We start from the raw sequence: 20,132 nt of genomic DNA, 5'->3' as shown, positions 1-20,132 counted from the left end.
GGTACACCTTCTATCACAGATCCGAAGGCAAGACATTCGTTGCTGAGAATGGATCCTTTCTAGAGAAGGAGTTTCTCTCGAAAGAAGTGAGTGGGAGGAAAGTAGAACTTGATGAGGTAACTGTACCTTCTCTCTTATTGGAAAGTAGATCATCATAGAAATATGTTTCTGTGACTTCTACACCAATTAGTGAGGAAGCTAATGATGATGATCATGTAACTTCAGATCAAGTTACTACCGAACCTCGTAGGTCAACCAGAGTAAGATCCGCACCAGAGTGGTACGGTAATACTGTTCTGGAGGTCATGTTAATTGACCATGACGAACCTACGAACTATGAGGAAGCGATGATGAGCCCAGATTCCGCGAAATGGTTTGAGGCCATGAAATCTGAAATTGGATCCATGTATGAGAACAAAGTATGGACATTAATTGACTTGCCCGATGATCGGTGAGTCATTAAGAATAAATGGATCTTCAAGAGGAAGACGGACGCTAATAGTAGTGTTACTATCTACAAAGCTCGAATTGTCGCAAAGTGTTTTCGACAAGTTCAAGGTGTTGACTACGATGAGATTTTCTCACTCGTATCGATGCTTAAAAGTATGTCCGAATCATGTTAGCAGTTGCCGCATTTTATGAAATCTGGCAAATGGATGTCAAAACTGTATTCCTTCATGGATTTCTTAAAAAGAAGAGTTGTATATGATGCAACCAGAAGGTTTTGTCGACCCTAAAGGTGCTAACAAAGTGAGCAAGCTCCAGCGATCCCTCTATGGACTGGTGCAAGCATCTCGGAGTTGGAATATATGCTTTGATAAAGTGATCAAAGTATATGGTTTTATACAGACTTGCGGTGAAGCCTGTATTTACAACAAAGTGAGTGGGAGCACTACAACATTTCTGATAAGTATATGTGAATGACATATTGTTGATCGGAAAGAATGCAGAATTTTCTGGAAATCATAAAGAAGTATTTGAAACGATTTTTTCAAAGAAAGATCTCAAAGAAGCTGCTTACACATTGAGCATCAAGATCTATAGAGATAGATCAAGATGCTTGATAAGTTATTTCAATGAGTACATACCTTGACAAGATTTTGAAGTAGTTCAAAATGGAACAGTCAAAGAAGGAGTTCTTGCTTGTGTTGCAAGGTGTGAAGTTGAGTAAAGACTCAAAACCCGACCATAGCAGAAAATAGAAAGAGAATGATAAGTCATTCCCTATGCCTCAGTCGTAGGTTCTATAAAGTATGCTATGTTGTTTACCGGTACTATTGTATACCTTAGCATCTTTTTGGCAAGGGAGTACAATGGTGATCTAGGAGAAGATCACTGGATAGCGGTCAAAATTATCCTTAGAGGACTAAGGAAATATTTCTCGGTTATGGAGGTGATAAAAGAGTTCGTCGTAAAGAGTTACGTCGATGCAAGCTTTTTTACATCGATTTAGATTACTCTAAGTCTCAATCTGGATACATATTGAAAGTGGGAGCAATTAGCTAGAGTAGCTCCGTGCAGAGCATTGTAGACATAGAAATTTGCGAAATACATACGGATCTGAATATTGCAGACCCGTAGACTAAACTTCTCTCACAAGCAAAACATGATCACTCTTTGGGTGTTAATCACATAGCGATGTGAACTAGATTATAGACTCTAGTAAACCCTTTGGGTATTAGTCACATGGAGATGTGAACTAATCACATAAATATGTGAACTAGATTATTGACTCTAGTGCAAGTGGGAGACTGAAGGAAATATGCCCTATAGGCAATAATAAAGTTATTATTTATTTTCTTATATCATAATAAATATTTATTATTCATGCTAGAATTGTATTAACCGGAAACATGATACATGTGTGAATACATAGACAAATAGAGTGTGACTAGTATGCCCCTACTTGACTAGCTCACTGATCGAAGATGGTTATGTTTCCTAGCCATAGACAAAGAGTTGTCATTTGATTAACGGGGTCACATCATTAGGAGAATGATGTGATTGACTTGACCCATTCCGTTAGCTTAGCACTTGATTGTTTAGTTTGTTGCTATTGCTTTCTTCATGACTTATACATGTTCCTATGACTATGAGATTATGCAAATCCCGTTTACTAGAGGAACACTTTGTGTGCTACCAAACGTCACAACGTAACTGGGTGATTATAATGGTGCTCTACAGGTGTCTCCGAAGGTACTTGTTGGGTTGGCGTATTTCGAGATTAGGATTTGTCACTCCGATTGTTGGAGAGGTATCTCTGGGCCCACTCGGTAATACACATCACTTAAGCCTTGCAAGCATTGCAACTAATGAGTTAGTTACGGGATGATATATTACGGAACGAGTAAAGAGACTTGCCAATAACGAGATTGAACTAGGTATTGAGATACCGACGATCGAATCTCGTGCAAGTAACATACCGATGACAAAGGGAACAACGTATGTTGTTATGTGGTTTGACCGATAAAGATCTTCGTAGAATATGTAGGAGCCAATATGAGCATCCAGGTTCCGCTATTGGTTATTGACCGGAGACGTGTCTCGGTCATGTGTATATAGTTCTCGAACCCGTAGGGTCCGCACGCTTAAAGTTTGATGACGGTTATATTATGAGTTTGTGTTTTGATGTACCGAAGGTAGTTCGGAGTCTCGGTTAAGATCGGGGACATGACGAGGAGTCTCGAAATGGTCGAGACGTAAAGATTGATATATTGGACGACTATATTCGGACATCAAAAAGGTACCGAGTGGTTCGGGTATTTTTCGGAGTACCGGGGAGTTACGGAAATATGGGGGAAGAAGTATATGGGCCTTATTGGGCTTTAGGGGAGAGAGAGAGAGGCAGGCCGCGCGCCCCCCCAATGACTAGTCCGAATTGGACTAGGGGGAGGGGCGGCGCCCCCTCCTTCCTTCTCTTCCCTCTTCCCCTTCCTTGTCTCCTACTCCTACTACTTGGAAGGGGAGGAATCCTACTCCCGGTGGGAGTAGGACTCCTCCAGGGCGCGCCATAGGGGCCGGCCCTCTCCCCCTCCTCCACTCCTTTATATACGTGGCCAGGGGGCACCCCATAGACACAACAATTGATCCCTTGGATCTCTTAGCCGTGTGCGGTGCCCCCCTCCACCATAATCCACCTTGGTCATATCGTAGTGGTGCTTAGGCGAAGCCCTGTGTCGGTAGACCATCATCATCGTCACCACGTCGTCGTGCTGACAGAACTCTCCCTCAAAGCTCGGCTGGATCAGAGTTCGAGGGACGTCATCAAGCTGAACGTGTACTGAACTCGGAGGTGCCGTACGTTCGGTACTTGATCGGTCGGATCGTGAAGACGTACGACTATGTCAACCGCGTTGTGCTAACGCTTCCGCTTTCGGTCTATGAGGGTACGTGGACAACACTCTTCCCTCTCGTTGCTATGCATCACCATGATCCTGTGGGTGCGTAGGGAAAATTTTGAAATTACTACGTTCCCCATCAAATTTCAGGCTGCACAAAACAGGTGGGACATCAACATGAAAACTTACATAACTTTCTCATATGAAATCTGATTTTGATAGTCTTGGGGTCGTTTTGAAGCTATTGACAAGCCCAAGGTCCTCATACTGAGAACCACCCAAGATCACCCAAAAAGGTAGATAGGAAACATGGAAAGCACTCTATGCACAACGTGAAGAAGCTACTCCCGTGAAAACCCTTCTTAATAGTACGGTTATCAAACCTATAATCCAATCTCCCTCCAAGCACCTTGAAATCGGTGAAATTAAGAAAACCTAGCAAATGTATACCTTTTCCTTGAGCATTCTACTTGAGCTTGATGCTGACATTCAAGCTTGGCTCAAGATGAAAACACAATCATAATTTACATTTTCTACATCACATGGATCTCATACTAATTATATTAGATTCGATATAATTAGTATATTGAATCTTGATGCCTCGGAGTCCATTTCTTTTGCATATTCTAGATTATAATATATTTATCACTATAACTTAATGATCTTGACTTTGATGGCATTCATTCCAAATGCATCCAATCGTCTGCATGCATCACATATGGAACATATCTTCATATATATCTCAATGCACATGGGGACTAATGCACTTTCAGTGGTCTTTGCTTCAGTGGCTAAAGCACAAGGAGCTTCTTTTAGTGGCATGTATCCAGCTAGGGCGGGAAGCAAAGGATATGTTTACACACATATATGTATGTTGGTTTAATTTAGTACTCTTCAGATAAATCCTCCGGTACCTTAATTTGCTTCTAGTGTGTGAAGCATGATATTTTGGTATGTGTATATCTCGTTATATATGCAGAGGCTGGTTGTGAACTCTACGCTGTTGTTTTGCCTCGATATCATGTTTTGAGTCAATAAAGGTCCCATTATCGGGGGGAAATATCCATCTTTAGTGAGCTGGAGAAATGGAGGGGGCCGGCTAGGGGCTCACATGTTAGATGATGTAGCGCCTTACTCGGTGCCACGTTAGTTATTAACATGTCTGTCCAATCTTTTTGTATTAGAGTGAGAATTAGAGCTGATTCTAATTCTGTGTAAATCTGGTTTAACATCTCATAAAAATACAAATATAGTTCAAACTATCACAGTGCAACAAACATGTAGCTCAAAGTTGAATCTACTAAATAACTACTACATAGCAACTTTACTCCACAATCTAACTAGCAAAGTGTTCATAGCGAATTTCAAAAATTCAATGCCCATGTCGTGGGCATCCTAGTGGAATTGATGGGAGGCGCATTGCGAACATTTATGTCGAGCGGCAGCATCCGGTACTCGATGTCAAGATCTCTCAAGATCTTCATCATCTCTTGGAGAATGAGCTCCCTCCTGTCGAACCTCATCCCCATGTCTTGGAAGTTGATGGTGTGCCGGCACCAGATGGATATTTTGAGCCTGTTGGTGTCATCGATGTCGCGGAGCACGACCATGGAGCCAGGGTACCAGTGCTCTTTCTTGTTGTCAAGGTAGCTGAGATTCAAAATGACATAGGCTTAGTATTGCTCATGACAAAGTGAGCTTTGGCAACAAATTTCAGGTGAGCAAGGAGCAAGGGCACGTACTGCATCAGCCTCTCCTTCATGAGGGCCAGTTTCTCCGGCGGCGTGGCGACGTTGACAGAGAAGTCGACGGCGTCTCCCATGTCGGGGCTCCTGTAGTAGTTCATGATGGGCAGGGTAGCGAGCTTGCTGTTGGGATAGTAGACCTTGAGGTTGTCATACCGTAGGAAGATGGTGGTCATGATGTTCATCTCCTCTACGACCACCTGAAATTCCCAACAGTCTGGAGCCACGTCAATCAGTGCAACCCTTGGACGCAGCCAGATCATGTAAAATCAACAGGAAGGATTTTAACCTGCATCCCGTCGACCTCGCACCGATCGCCGACGTCGAAAGGGTGCATGACGAAGAGGAAGATGATGGCCTCGAAGATGGTCTTGAGGGTGTTGCCGAAGATGAAGGCGGCGACGAGGAGCTGCGAGCTGAGGAAGACGAAGGTCTTGGTGGTGGCGAAGCCGAGGATGAGGAGCCAGAGCGCGAACACGATGAGCGCCACCACGACGTTGGCCATGTGGTGGAGCTTGTTGACGGCCGTCTTGGTGTCGTTGAGCGTGAGCGCGAGCGCCTTGCGCTCCCGGAACGCGTTCACCACCCAGTTCTTGAGCGACCGCTTGCTCACCCTGTTCTGCTCCTGCGCCCCCTCGAAGAGGTCCATGGCCTTCAGGGCCTCCTCCTGCCTCATGAAGCGCATCAGGTCCGACAGGTATATGTGCCTGCGCCATGAAATCACAGCTGGATCAGTGCCGATCTTGGCAAGAGCTGTTGCAAGCAAGGACCGGTAATGGCGGAATGGAATGCTACTGACTTGGATCCAGGCTTGGCGACGTTCTGGAAGATCCTCTTGGCGGCGACCTTGGCCTCGTACTCGCTGTGTATCTGCGTGGCCAGCTCGTCCTCCTGGTCCGGCCCCGTGGCGTGCTTGATCTGCTCGTCCATGGTCGTCAGCGCGCCGTAGCGGACGATCTTCATCAGCCTCTTCATGCTCCACGCGGAGATGTTCTTCTGGCTCAGCCTGTGGAGCTGGTCGATGGAGATGGAGCTCTCTTCCAGGTGCCGATCGCTTTTCTGCCTCTGCAGCTGCTTGCTGGCCCCTCTCCGGGACGCCGCCGCCGTGAGCCGCGCGCCCTTGGGCGGCGCCTGAGCGGCGGCGGCGGTGGCCTTGCTGGGCATGGCCGCTGCCTGGAGATCGCTGGGGATGTTGGCCCCGGCGCTCTGCAGGCGCTGCACCTCTGCGAGCATGCGGTTCTCGTCCACCAAGGGCGGGCCGGAGAGCGTCTCGATGACGTACTGGTTGAAGAGCGCGTCCTGGATCCGGTCGAAGAAGGTGGAGACGTGGAAGGAGGAGGCGAGCACCTTGAGCAGCAGCGTCTTCACCAGCCGGATGGCGGTGGCCACCAGCAGGCAGCAGAGCACCTTGGTGACGTAGGGGAGCACCAGCGCGTGCGTGTCCTGCTCCCGCTGCGCGTCCTTGTCGAAGAGCAGGTGCCACGCCACCAGCGCCACGCCCAGCCAGAGCACGTTGCGCACGGCGCGCCGCACGCCGTACACGAAGTAGAGCACCTTCTTCCGGAGCAGGAAGTTGCGCTCCACGAAGAAGACGGCCATGCGGATGAGCCAGCCGGACATGAGGCGGCCGCAGATGAGCACGCAGACGAGCACCTCCCACTTCCAGAGGTGGAGCCCCGAGAACTTCTTCCTGGCCAGGGTCGGGATGGTGACGCTGCACACCAGCAGCACCAGGATGATCACCAGGCCCACCCACTCCAGGATGATGAGGCAGTCCACCGTGTCGGGCTTGGAGTCGGCGGCGAGGTCCTCGTCCACGAACGGGTCGTCCTCCTCCTCCACGTCGTGCCCGCCGGCCTTGCCGAGGAAGCCCGACCGGTTGAGGATGCCCGACCGGAGCTGCCCGGACTTGGGCGGCACGCCGCCCTGCATCACGAACGACTTGCGGTCGCGCTGCTCCCCATCGGTGGTCGACCCGCTCGACGGCGGTGGGGGGTCCATTAGCCGGGACCGCGTCTTGCAGCGCGGCAGCAGACCGCCGGCCGTGGACGACGACGAGCAGCGTAGCACCTCGGCGGGGTCGGCTCCTGCTCCCGCTTTGGCGGCGGCCTTCTTCCGGGTGTTGGCGCCGCCGCCGTCGGACGAGGAGGAGGAGGAGCCCGACGGGCAGAAGCGCTTGCGCGGGTCCTGCTGGAAGGCGACGCGGGAAGGGGAGGGGACGTTAAGGAGCCGCCGCATCTCCTCCATCTCGAGCTCGGGGTCCAGCGCTTGGTCGCCGCCGGCAGCGGCCTGCTTCCGCAGGAAGTTGTCGATGAGGCGGCCGGGCGGGTCGTCGCTGCACTCCCCCTCGGCCCTCGCCGGCGACGGGGGGGACTGCGGCGGGCGGTTCTTGAAGCTGAACGACTCGGCGAAGCGGCTCCCCGCGCCGGTGGGCGAGGCCGGCGCGCTGGACCCGCCCGAGCCGGTCACGGGGACGGCGGTGTAGGCCGGCCCGGCGGGCGCCTTGAGGGAGAAGGAGCTGGCGCCCACGCCGGCGATGGCGACGTCGTCGTTGATCTTGACGACGACCTCCCGGCGCCCGCGGTCCTGGTCCTGGTCGAAGTCGAAGGACGCGGAGCGCGACGCGCCGTACGACTTGATGCTGCCCTTCCGCGGGAGATCCATCGCGCCTCCGCCTGAGTCTCAGCAGGGGCAAGCTAATGATCGGCGACGTGCGGAGGGAGGCTGGATCGATCGGCTGGGCGTACGTGTGGAGATCGCTTGGCGCGCGCCGGAGGGGACGCCGGACGCACGTCGGGCCGCCTCCGGTCAGGCACGTAGGCGCGGCCCGCCCAGGCCGCCTCCGATCGTCAGTGTTCGTTCAGGCGATGCAGCGGGCAGTGGAGGGAGTGTAGGTCACCTCACCTCACCTGACGATTGATCTGCTCCGGCGAGTGAAAAGTGGAAGCTGTCGAGGGCGGAGTGGGGTGGCATATATCGGGTCGGGGGAGGCGCATGCATGCGACGCAACGGAAGAGGTGGCTGCTGCGGGGGAGTGGAACGCTCCCCGCGACCAGCGGCGAGGAAATCAAGTTGGAACTGTCAGACCGCCGTGGAGGCCGCTAGCTGCTCAGTGGTGGTGGTGAGCTGCGGACGGAGGCCTATTTCGGGGTGGTAGATATGGTCTCGCTGATTCCTTTCCTCGTCGGTCTCTTGGTGCTTCTCCCATGCATGCATGTCCCCGGTGGTAATGGTGGTGGTGGGTGCAAAAATGTTGGGCATGCACCTCTGTCCCGCACATCAAACCGTTGTAGTATTTCCCTTTTCAACATAAAATCCATGCATGCATGACAAAGGTGCATACACAGGAGACCAAACCGTTGGGATGAAAGATAGTGCGCGATGGCCAAAAAAATCAAGTTTTTTTAAGAAAAAAAAAAAGCAAAGAAAGAAAGAGATCAAGTTGAGCTGGGCTAGTAGCATCATTTTACTTTCTTTTCGTGTTTGTGATTTGCAAGTCACCTGAAAATTAGCAAGAGCGGGCGGTAGAGGTGACACTGACAGGTATTCTGCTAGCTCCGGGGAAGATGAGTGGTGGGGATGGGGGTCGGGGTTGAGGGATGGTCGGGGCGCGACAACACATCAAAGGGGCGGTGAGGCACACGTGGTAACGTTGTATGCCGCTGGTGCATGGGCCATCGGTTAGGCTAGGCTGGTGGGAGGTTAACGCGATAAGGAAGAAGAAACTCCACGCTCAATCAAGTTACGGCAGCAACAAAAGTTGGCCGATCCACGGTCCTCTTTTGTTCTCCATTGATATGTTAACATTTTAGGGTTTTTCATGAAGTCTTTGTTACTTTTCCATTTGTTTATGTGTTTCATACGGCACAACGTACATCACATGCCTTCGATGGGGCACATCGCGCCCGCACACCCAGCCCACATTGTGCGCGTGATAATTTAGTAGATTTTGAATGTTTCCCAAAAAAATTATGCACCAGTTGGCCGGCCCTTTTAAGCTTTATTGTTTTCATTTTCGCTCACTTTCATGGGCTTTTACATTAGCTTTTTATTTGTTATAGTGTCACTTTTGCCCAAATTTTCACTTCTATTTTTTGTTAGTTGTTATCAGTTATTAACTTTTGGATCTAGCTATGGTGCATTAGATAGTGACTCCGTAGCAGCGTTCATGCACACCTGACTTCAGTGTATGCCCATGCATCAAGGTCACAAACCACTGGTTTTGTTTGGACGGAATCCACGATGCAGAGTCGGTCGAGCCACAAGACTTAGTTTGTGTGGTACCTTTCATGTATCCTTTTGGATTTGTTGCGACGGGTGGAATGGTTTATAGCGAACACATGGGGAATATGATGGACATTGGGTTGGGGCTGGGCAAAGATATGTCCCCTAAGAGCACTGAAATCATGGTTGTGCATAATGCTTTTCTAGCGGAGCTGGTTTCTACCGGAGTTCTCTTAGCCAACCAAGGATTGACACGTTGTAGTATATACTACCCGATGCATTAAATTCCCTTGCACTTCATTCACCTCCTTCCTAGCTCTAGACCCACCCATGTGACTCCATTCAGGATATCAACTTCATTCTTGTCTAGATTTTGCATAATGCTACTCATGTTATTTGATTCTAGTCTTATTCAACTTTCAATTAGTCTCGAAAGATATGTTTTCTCATTTAAATCTTGGTGTTATTACCTTACACACATTAATCTCGGTTTCAAAAATATTTAGGTAGTTGTGATTGTGACTTCATTACTTTTTCGCCATTGTGGTTGTAACTTCATTTAAAAAATCACCCATTTCATTTGGATTTTCATTGAGCTATAATTTCTTAATTAAACTTACATACAATTTAGTTTAATTATGTTTTATGATTTTCCAAAGTATGCTTTACTAGTTTTCACTCCGGTGTTCATGTGCGTGTCATTGCGTTTTCAGCTAGTATTAAATGGATTTCAAAGAGAGACAGCCAAAACATGATAGAACTTGGACCCTGATAAGTGTCACACATGTGGCACAAAGCAATTTCGTCCACACGTCTTTTTAGCCAACCATTGTAACACGTCAGCCTTTTTCTCTTTTTCACACATGCAAGCAAAAAGGGACAAAAACAGATAATGTCAGCGGGAATCTTTTGAGTTTTTAAAACTTTAAAGTGCTTTACCTCTTAAATGAAAAATCCGATTTAAAATCCGTATTCATCATTAAATCCGTCACAACGAAGACTTCAAAACTAGATCCCATATTGATATGTCCCGACGATATTTTTTGGCAGTCAAAAGTTGCCATGTCTATTGCATATAAATTGTCATGGTTTTTACACTGAAGTTGTCATGATATGTTTCAACTACTTTTCTTCTACGTTTAAATTAATTTTCATGTTATAACAAAGGGTATTAAAAACTAAACTTTCCACGGAGAATTATTAAAAAAAATCGTGATCCATGAAATAATTTCGACATGGTTCATAATTAAAAAATAATCCGTTATCAATTACTTTAAAAATGCATAGTCAATGACTCAAATTTGCCATAAACCAGAAACTAAAATTTCCATGGTGAATTAATTAAATTTGCCATGATACATGCACTAAAATTTTTCATGGTTCATATAAAAAATAATTTCCATGATCAAAACAGTAGAATTGCCATGGTCAAAATACTAAAATTGTCATGATCTATAAACTAAAATTGCCATGATCCTTGAATTAAATTTGCCGTTGTTAATTACTAAAAAAAATCATGGTCAATTAATAAAATTTGCCATGAAAAGTAGTTGAAATACAATGGTAGCTTTAAATCTAAAAGAAAAAATAGATGAAACATATCATGGCAACTTTAATGTAAACACTATGGCAACTTCAGTATAACTTCATGGCAAGTTTTTGGCCCCAAAAAAGTCACTGAAACATAACAATATGGGATCTAGTTTTGAAGATCTCGTCGAGACGGATTTAATGATGAAACGGATTTTTAATTGAATTTTTTATTTAAGAGATAAAAACATTTTTAAGTCTGAAAAAATAGAAAATTTTCATTGATGTCATCTGTTTGATGTGACAAAATAGATGGTAATGGGAAATCAATCAACTTCAACTGGATGATTTTCCACTCGCATCAATCGTGCAATGCGAACGCCATGCGTCCTGTGGGTCCCGCCCACCTGTCAGCCTTTATCTCCTCACCTTCCAGAGCTAACGAGAACCGCTCGAGTTTTAGACCAAGTTCGGTCCCTTTTCTCGCTCCCCACACATCTTGCACCATGGCTTGCAGCATCCGCTATGGTGCCAAGCTCCCACCCCCCACCCCACTGCTCCGCCACACCACACACCGGTGCGCCGCGACGCGTCTACCATGGTTGCCCAAGCACCACTCCGCTTTTGCGAAAGGGCACACACCGGTGTTGTCGGCGTTGCGTTGCAGCGGTCGTCGACGGCTGCTGATGGCTGCAACGCTGCCCTCGTCATTTGATTCAGAGCTCTGGTGCTATAACTCGATGCCCGGCGGTGCCACCAATATTGCGATGCAAAGCTCCTCGACGCTGGTGTTGCGGTGCGGCACTCGTCGATGTCGCCGGCGGCTGCTATGCAGCACTCCTGAATGCAGCCATGTTCGACGCTCCCGTCGGCGCTGTGACATGGCAGTCGTCGTCGGTTGCCGGTGCTGCAACGCAGCCTCACGGGCGCTGCTATGCAGCACCTCATGATGCTGGGCTGATATGGCGGCTCATTGGCGGTTGTCATTGCTGCGATGCAGCGTTCGACGGTGCTATCGATGCTCTAACATGGGGATTTGTCGGCGGCGGCCGGTGCTACAACGCATCCTTGCCGGCCCTGCTATGCAACACTTGTGATGCTCCTGCTATGCGGCCCGTCGGTGGTCGACAGTGCTGCAGCTGATTTTGGGATGTAGCACTTGCCGGAGATGCTGGTCAGATGGGCGAGGCGCCACGGTGCTGCGACGCAGCACGCCCCGTCGTCTGTCGGTGTTGCATAGAAACATCAAGCCGGTGTTGCTGCAATACATGGGCCGCTGCGACGGAGGGACAAGGATACGGCGGGGGCTTTCTGTGTGTGATCGAACGACTACACGGGCTAATCGGACGGCTACAGACCCGACTGATTTCCTATGGAGCTCAGTCGGTTGTTTTGTAGCAGCCACCATGGTAATGAGAGCGTTTGGACCATGTTGCTTCATGCCACACGTGTAACACTTATCATTTGGGTAGATCTTTATACATGTGTGAAACTCTATGAAACATGATGGAACACATTCTAAATATATCTGATGCCAACGAATAGATAAAATGAAACTTTCAAGAAACCTCTTTTATACTAACCATGCGTCACATTAACATAAAACATGTCAAACACGATAAATTATTTTAATAGGAAATTTGGTTATAGTTTCGGAGAAGTTGCATATAGTTCTAAATTGTGAATTTCAAAAAACATTGAAATGTGTCCAAGATTGATCTTGCTTTAAAGATTTCAACACCATTGAACCCTAATATTCAAAGGGGTCATGCTTTACGAAGGTAGGCGGCTAACCGCTTTCCACTGGAGGTGGAAAGTCATGTCACAAACTTTGACCGTCCGTGAATAAGTATACATCTAGCTTTCCACTGTAGGCGGCCAACGCTTTCCACTGGAGTATCTAATGAAAGCCTGGGTCCTTCGAGACCCTACTCTGTTCAAAAATTAAAAAAAAAACGCAAGTTTTCTGGTAAACCTGAACGCCCAACCTAAGGACAATATAAATACAAAGTTATAATTTTAAGAAACTAAAGACATGATGGGGTCTAATCCCTTAAAACCAAACAAAATATTGCCTCGGATATAACTTTTACTTTTGAGGAATCTGGTAGAGGGTAGAGATGCTCTAACGATTTGAAATGTCACAAGGCCACATGGCAATCTGACAAATACGTTATGAATGTATGCTAATATTGCTGCAGCCCGGTATTTTACCCAACAAACTGCAGTCACAGATCCCAAACAACAAAGATACCAGGACCACGTCCACTCGATTGTCATACTATCGCTTTCATAAACAATCTCATATACTGATATTACTGCAAAACCTAGAAAGAAATAGCACTACCAGCAACCGGAAAGAGCATTTTGCTTTTGCTCGAACCCCTGGAATTGATAAATCTTTGTAACCTCTGTTTTGAAGAGAGGATTTCAGGAGGTATCTGGATCCTGCAAATTTCTGTGTAAGCTCACAAAACTATTCGCCCATTTGATTCACTTGGTGTGCTCATTAAGGTAACACAAAACTCATACATTCGGCAGTAAAAAGGTAACGCCAAGCAAAATCATTCACTGCCTCCAGTCCAGAGAATGGGACAACCTATCTTGCTCTGGACCACTGTCTTCAAGGCTTCAACCGTTCAGCAGATGTAGGAAACATGTTACATATGACACAGGACAATTATCTGCAACGGTGAAAAGACATTTTAGCATGCACAGAATATTTGATCAATTTAGTGGTGGGAAAATCAAGTGCAAACCATGGCGTAATTGAATCATACTAATCATTTTGGGTCAAGCAACAAATATTTCTTTGTTCAAATACTTCCATGCAAAAAGCTTCAAGTTAATACGATAGATTATGTTCAGATAGTTTCTGAAGAATAAATAACTAGAACGAAATAATAGTAATAATATCAGGATATTCTCCATTTTATCTTTCTTAAGACCTTCAGAATTAAACTTATAACATGCTAAAAGATTATGCAAGCTCCACAGAGTTTCAACTCATTTGTTTCGGAAGAATTCTATTTACTGGTTGGAGATTAAATGTAAGGAAGATGGATATCCAGGTTACTATTTTATCAAACATCTATATCTTGAATAGTTGTCCATCTTATCTGATTTTTTTTCAAAACATGTCAATCAAAGATGAAAATCAAAGAGTACTCATTTTTTTTCAAAACATGGATATCCCGGTTAATATGAAGGTATCAACAGACATGTCACTTAAGTCATATGGATAGAGATATCTATTTACATCTACATTTAAGTGGGCAGGAATGATAGTTAATTCCATATCTACAGACATGTCGATCAAAGAGTACTCCTTTTTTCGCGATGTAATGAATTGTGACAATTACCAATAAACTTATCCAATTCATACAATGTAACATGACAATCAGTATGGCCACTTACATTAGCCGTATGGAAGATGGTCCTGTAACAGCGGCAACTTTCTGAGCCTTCTGTGTTTCAAATTTATACAGTTCTTTCAGCTCTTTCTTTGCTTTCCGGGCTTCTCTCTTCTCTTCTTTTACCGCGGACTAGAAAAATTAGGCACATAGGATAAGGTTGTCAAAATTAATAAGCAAATGTTATCTCAATCAGGTGTAGAAGATAAATGATTTATGTATACATGTGGTTTTACAGATCCATTAACAACCAAGCATGAAAGCACCGTCAACTGAGCCATATTATGGATCAGTATGCAGTTCAAAATTATAACCAAGAAACATGACTGCACTTCTATGATCCACGCATTTTCAGGATTGGAATTTGGTAGTGCTTAACAAACAATTAGTCCATTCGTGTATAGGTTTTGTGATGACAGATTACATCGGATGTGTATTTGGAATTACCTATGTTTTAAAGGCGTCCCTAAGGCGACGCCTAGGCGACGCCTAGGCGTCGAAGCGCTCCCCCTCCGCTTTGGAAAATCGACCGCTTTGGGCGCCTAGGCGTCCAAAGCGCCCGCCTAGGCGTCGCCTAGGCGCCAAAGCGCCCCCCCTCCCTAAGGCGGTAAGGCGTCGCCTTAAAAACATAGGGAATTACCATGATTTGGTAAAGCTATATGAACAGAACAAATACGTTGTAAGAGAATTAACGGTCCAGGTTCAATTTCAGATACTAACAAAGTAAATTTCCCCTAAGCCAACATCAGTTTATCACATGTAGCTGGTCAATTTTTAAGAATGGTGACGCATCAAGTCAACAATACTAACATGTTCTCCCATTTTTCCATCTCAAATGTTAGCTGATCAAATGAACACATGATCATATCATCTCAAGGAACATAAAACCAAATATATGTTTACCTTTCTAGCTTTCTTTTCATCTTTTGTTTCCTTCTGAACTACTACCTTTTCAAAATAATATTCAGCATCTGAAGCTTCTGTGGGCTTTGCTTTCTTCTCCTTTTCAACTTTTCTTTTCCTCTGTGGCAGGTAATCTACAGGAAGTTTCTCTTTACCATGAAGCTTGATGATATCTTTCGTTGTTGCTGTTTCCCCAGGGAAAACTTTGGGAAGACGATTTCTAGGATTTCCTGGAGTTTGAATTTTGCCAGGATGATTGTCCAAGTTAGAGTACGTGGAAACAATGGTCTCACAGTCCCAAACTTCAGATTCATCACTGCTTTCTGAAACAAGCAAGACCTCTTCATCTTCTGCAGTTTCATTTAAATACCTTTCAGCATATTCAGCACACTTTTGGATCACATTAGCAGATTCATCCACCTCCTCAGCGGTGGTTGAGTCAAGTTTTCCACGAACAAAATCTGCTGGTGTTCTATATTCTTCATCAACACATACATTTTGATTGTGGAACAACTTCAATTCATCTATAACCTCTGTTGGGAGTTCATGTTCCCCATCTCTAACAGCTCCATCATCATCATCACTAGCTCCATACTCTTCCAGAGCAAGCTGCAATTGGTCCACGAGAAGTCAAGATCTGAAGTATAGCTTTTTATAAAATAAAATAAATGTGAAGGTTCAAAGCATAGAACAAGATTTCCAGCCTAAATTTCAGAAACAGCAGGCGGTTAATGATACAAGCAATACAAGATACTCCATCCTATATGTTCACTTGAATAGTTACAAGGTCAATTTAACTTTCGACATAGTCCTAGTCTACAACAGGAAAGTGCCTAACACAGTCCTGCTAAATCTTCTACATAGAGAACGCGTTGAATCTACTGAAGGGTTAAATACAAATGACAAACTAGGAAGCAAAGATTGTTATAAAATATATAAAACAGATATTTCCATATCATATTGTACTTAATTATCCATAACAGTAGGGGTACGGTTGCAACAAATGGGAAGTAGTATTCAACGCTGACAGTAACATACTAAAGCTGCAGACTCGTCATTGTGTGTTAGCAAGTTATAGTATCAGTTAAATTTACCAAAACTTAGTGATCTTCCTTTCAGAAACAAGCTAGCAATCAATCAATCATAAACTTTAACTAACAAGATAACAGTTTTTTCGGACCGTCTTGCAAAGCAAACTGAGAGGGTTATCAAATGAAAGAAGCTCACCAAATCAAATTGTTCATCCAGCAATCGTGGCACCCTCGGCTTGGGCTCATCCTCTTCATTGTCGAACTCCTCATCATTTTCCACATCACTGAACACACCACCACCCTCTTCCTCACTTTCATCCTCCATGTCATCCCCTTCGGCTTGGTTTGCCATGATGACGAAATCCTCCTCCAAACCCTCATCCTCGCTCTCATCGAGCAACCTTGCAACGTCAGGGTCGACGGCCTTCTCAACTCGCCTCACCGGTGCCGTCTTTGCGGCCACCTTACACATGGTCCTCCCCTCGTCCAGCTCTTCCTCGACCTTGCCAGAAGCAACCCGCACCTTGCTTGCATCATAGGCCTGCACACAGAACCAACATTAGACACTCAAATGGCAGGCTTGGATGGGCTTTTGAGAAATAACCAACCTTGACGTCCAGGGGAAGTTGCTCTGGGCGGGCGGTATGGCTGGGCACGAAGGAGGAGGCCACAGCGGAGGGCCGCAGCTCACGGAGATGGAGAAGGTAGTTGTAGCCATCGTCGGGGAGGCCGAGCTCAAGGATCTGCTGGCGGACGTGGTCGGGGAGGGGGGCAGAGGTGGAGGAAGGGAATTGGTCGGCGGCGGCGGTGGGGGAGAGGGAAGGGTCTTCGTCGTCGCCGAAGCCGGGGATGGTGTAGGCGTTGTTGTCGACGCGGACGAAGACGCGGTCGTTGGGGTCGGCGGCACCGTCGCGGGGGAATAGGCGAAAGGTCGCGAAGTTGCGAGCCTTGCGGCCGCCGACTCCTGCTCCTGCCATGGCGGCGGCGGCGGCGGAGGAGGAGGTAGGTGCTGTGGTTAGGGTTTGGGGATTTGGGTTTGGGGGTGAGAGTGAGACCGTGGGAGCGTGAAACGGACGAATAGAACTTTTGGGGGAGAAATTTTGTTGTCACCCCTCTAGGTTTTGCTCATTTCCCTTATGCCACTTCAAATTTGACATATCACTTTTAATTATATATAAGTTCGAGTGGCAAAAACAAAACAAAAATCCAAATTTGTGTGGGCTTGAAACATAAGTTGAACGAGTTTGATGAATCTAGATCGAGACAAACAAGCTACGATTGCACCAACGAGCATCTGTGTGTGTATGGGAGAGCGGGCGGGCAGATCCGACGGTGGTGCCTTCCTTTCCTATATTAGCAGGGAAAGACGCGGCGGGTGCCACCGCGTCTGAGAGAGCCTGTGTGAGCATCTTTTTTAAAAAAAATTGGTTATATAGATGGAATAGGGGGAATGAGAGGAAGAAGAAGGTGAAGCTGCAGTTTTTTTGTTAGTGGACAATTTCAAACTTAAACCTTTCATTGATTAGTTTGTAACTTTATCACTCGTCGCTGCTTCCAATAGTCTATTTGTGTTTTGAGAAGTGCTTTTGTACATATTTTTAATGGGTAGATATGCTTGCGACAAGATAATAAAGTTTTATCGGGCAATTGAGGGACATACATCTCAGTGAATCGTGGGCCTACAATTGGTGGTCTTCAATGACAGTTAGGAATTATATATGCAAAGGTAATTAAAAGTTCATCAGCAACATGGGCCGGATGAATCCAAAAGAAGATCGAATGGTGAGAATTGCTCGAGTGGGGAGGGCCCGAGGAGCCAAGTAGCTAGCCCTGCATGAATTTGGAGGGGATTTTAAGTTGCCAGTTTAGTTTGTGTTCGCTTGTTTTCATCTCCATCAATTCTTTTAAATTTCTACCTGGTCTGAACCCCATTCACCAACTGCTTTATAGTCACCTCAATTGATAACATGTCATTTCCTTTTATGCAAGGGATGGCAAGAGTATAGAAGCATTTTCTCTAGCAAATACTCTGCATATATGAATATTAAATGCACTTTATATCAGGATAGAGAAGAAACATAGGTTGGGATTGCATTGAAAAGTTTAATAAGACCTTGTGTTAGAAAATAGTGTAATAGTCCGATGGTAGCCAATTGGAAATAGGATTATTTTTACCAATGCAAACCAAAATGATGAAAAGAAATCACATATACATATTATATACTACACATTGGATGTCTCATGATCTGTGCATGTGAGAGAAATAGGGAGAGAAAAAGAAAAATTGCCACATTAGTTTGTGCGGGCGTACAGGGAAAGGACCCCACCCAAACCGCACCCCACCAAATAAAACTCCATCCACCTGTGTCTTTCTCCCACACCAAACGCCACCCACCAAGCTCTCTCAGATCCATCCCCAAAAAATCTCACACCCGACTCTCTCTTTTCCCTTGATCTGATCCAGATCGAGGCAAGATGTCGCCTTCGCCGCCCCTCCACCTCTAGGATCCAGCCGTCTCGACCTCCCATCTAGCCTCCTCCCCTAGCGTCCCACCGCCCAGCCATCACCGTGCATGCCCTTGATCTGTACGGGGGCATCAACACATCGAGTCGTCGATTCGTCGCCGGCAGCACGAGCTCAACGGGGAGCGTCATGTGGGGCTACTCCATGGCGTCTTCCTCTTGGATCTTGCTAGCCATGGGTTCCTCGCCTCGATCTCACCTTGGGATCGCTCGTCATGGTGCATGTCCTCCTCTGCACCCGCCATGGCTCGTCCTCCTCTGCTCCGAGATGCACCAAGTCAGCCCCATCCTCCTCTGCAACCCGGTTCGCCCTTCTCTTCACACCTCTGGTGTTGGGCGTCTTCGTAGGGAGCCCGCATCACCATCGTGCGTGAGATTAGCCACCAAGCAATCTTCCTCCATGCGCAGGTACACCTCCCTTCTCTCCTTCTGTACACACCTCTGTGAATAATGTTTGCGCGAGATTACACTTTACAGGAAGGAGGTAAGGGTGAGATTGCCATTTTTGTTTAGGCTAGCTATTCAACATGCTAGTATTTTTTGTGAATAAGATGATCTCTGTAGTTATTTTGAACTTTAAATGTGAACACTATGATCACGCATCTGTTCACACTTTTATATATTATGCAATGGTGATCCGCATGGGGTATTTTATCAGAATTTCCATGGATGACTTCATGTGTCTGCAAATACTCATGTTTGCATTAGCTTATGCTAGATGGTGACATGGTGGTACTAGGGCCAGGCAATACTTCTAGGCTTTAGCACTAACTGTCAGCCTGCTTCTCTAGTTTCAACTAACAGTAGATCATGGTGTTGCTTCAACATTATCTTGTTTCTTAACGGGAAGTTTCAACATTTTGGGAGAACTACAATTTGTTTTTAGCGATAGTCTTGTCTGGGTTTCCTTAAATGTGCTTTGGTTATATGATATATTACATTGCAATTAGTTCCCTGGTCAAATTAGTTCCATATATTAGTTCGATCAACAAATGATTTTGGTTACATGATGTTACAATGCAATTATTCTGTTAGGCTTTTGCACTAACTGCCAGTTGTACTATCTTGGAACAAGGCCCCTACAATTAGTTCCCTCGTCAAATTGTGATGTTGTTATGTTTACTTGCAGGTAATCCGTAATCTAGACACTACATTTGTTGATAAAGTTGATGTAGTGAAAATGGTTGTAGCGTTGTCTGAGAGTTTTGAATCATTATATAAGACATAGCTTTGTCATCCTTTTTTTGTATCAGTAGCTGTAGCATATTTGCTTTCTGTTCAGCTTTCAGGGAAGACATAAATTTAACTAATGTTGTTTGTTATCCCTTTCGTGTCTGTAGTATCTTTGCTTTTCTATTTTAGCTTCATGAATGCATACGTTTTACAACTCTTCTATCCGATAGCAATCTTCTAGTGTAGTGCCAC

General features: G+C 45.9%; 1 protein-coding gene across 1 annotated transcript; it reads right to left on the bottom strand.

Annotated features, from left to right (window-relative positions):
* Positions 1–4,589: 4,589 nt before the first annotated feature.
* On the bottom strand, positions 4,590–17,252 carry LOC119299659 (mechanosensitive ion channel protein 5-like). The gene is made up of 9 exons (XM_037576824.1): positions 16,793–17,252; positions 16,381–16,725; positions 15,154–15,762; positions 14,255–14,382; positions 13,052–13,059; positions 5,883–7,758; positions 5,373–5,790; positions 5,081–5,283; positions 4,590–4,988 (listed from the first exon to the last, which is right to left on the bottom strand). Exons 1-9 carry the CDS (start codon positions 17,159–17,161, stop codon positions 4,703–4,705), a joined length of 4,242 nt encoding a protein of 1,413 aa, XP_037432721.1. The 5' UTR covers positions 17,162–17,252; the 3' UTR covers positions 4,590–4,702.
* Between the last annotated feature and the right edge of the window lie 2,880 nt (positions 17,253–20,132).

The sequence above is a fragment of the Triticum dicoccoides genome, chromosome 5A (assembly GCF_002162155.2).
Source record: "Triticum dicoccoides isolate Atlit2015 ecotype Zavitan chromosome 5A, WEW_v2.0, whole genome shotgun sequence".
Classification (NCBI taxonomy): domain Eukaryota; kingdom Viridiplantae; phylum Streptophyta; class Magnoliopsida; order Poales; family Poaceae; genus Triticum; species Triticum dicoccoides.
This window is presented reverse-complemented; position numbering and strand designations above follow the sequence as displayed.

What these genes read in the sequence shown, in the direction of transcription:
- LOC119299659 (XM_037576824.1), bottom strand. Translation starts at nt 17,161, where the DNA reads ATGGCAGGAGCAGGAGTCGGCGGCCGCAAGGCTCGCAACTTCGCGACC. An exon ending in TGGATGAACAATTTGATTTG is followed by an intron (nt 15,763 to 16,380) that starts GTGAGCTTCTTT and finishes GACCAATTGCAG; the next exon opens with CTTGCTCTGGAAGAGTATGG. An exon ending in GTCGCCAAGCCTGGATCCAA is followed by an intron (nt 5,791 to 5,882) that starts GTCAGTAGCATT and finishes TTCATGGCGCAG; the next exon opens with GCACATATACCTGTCGGACC.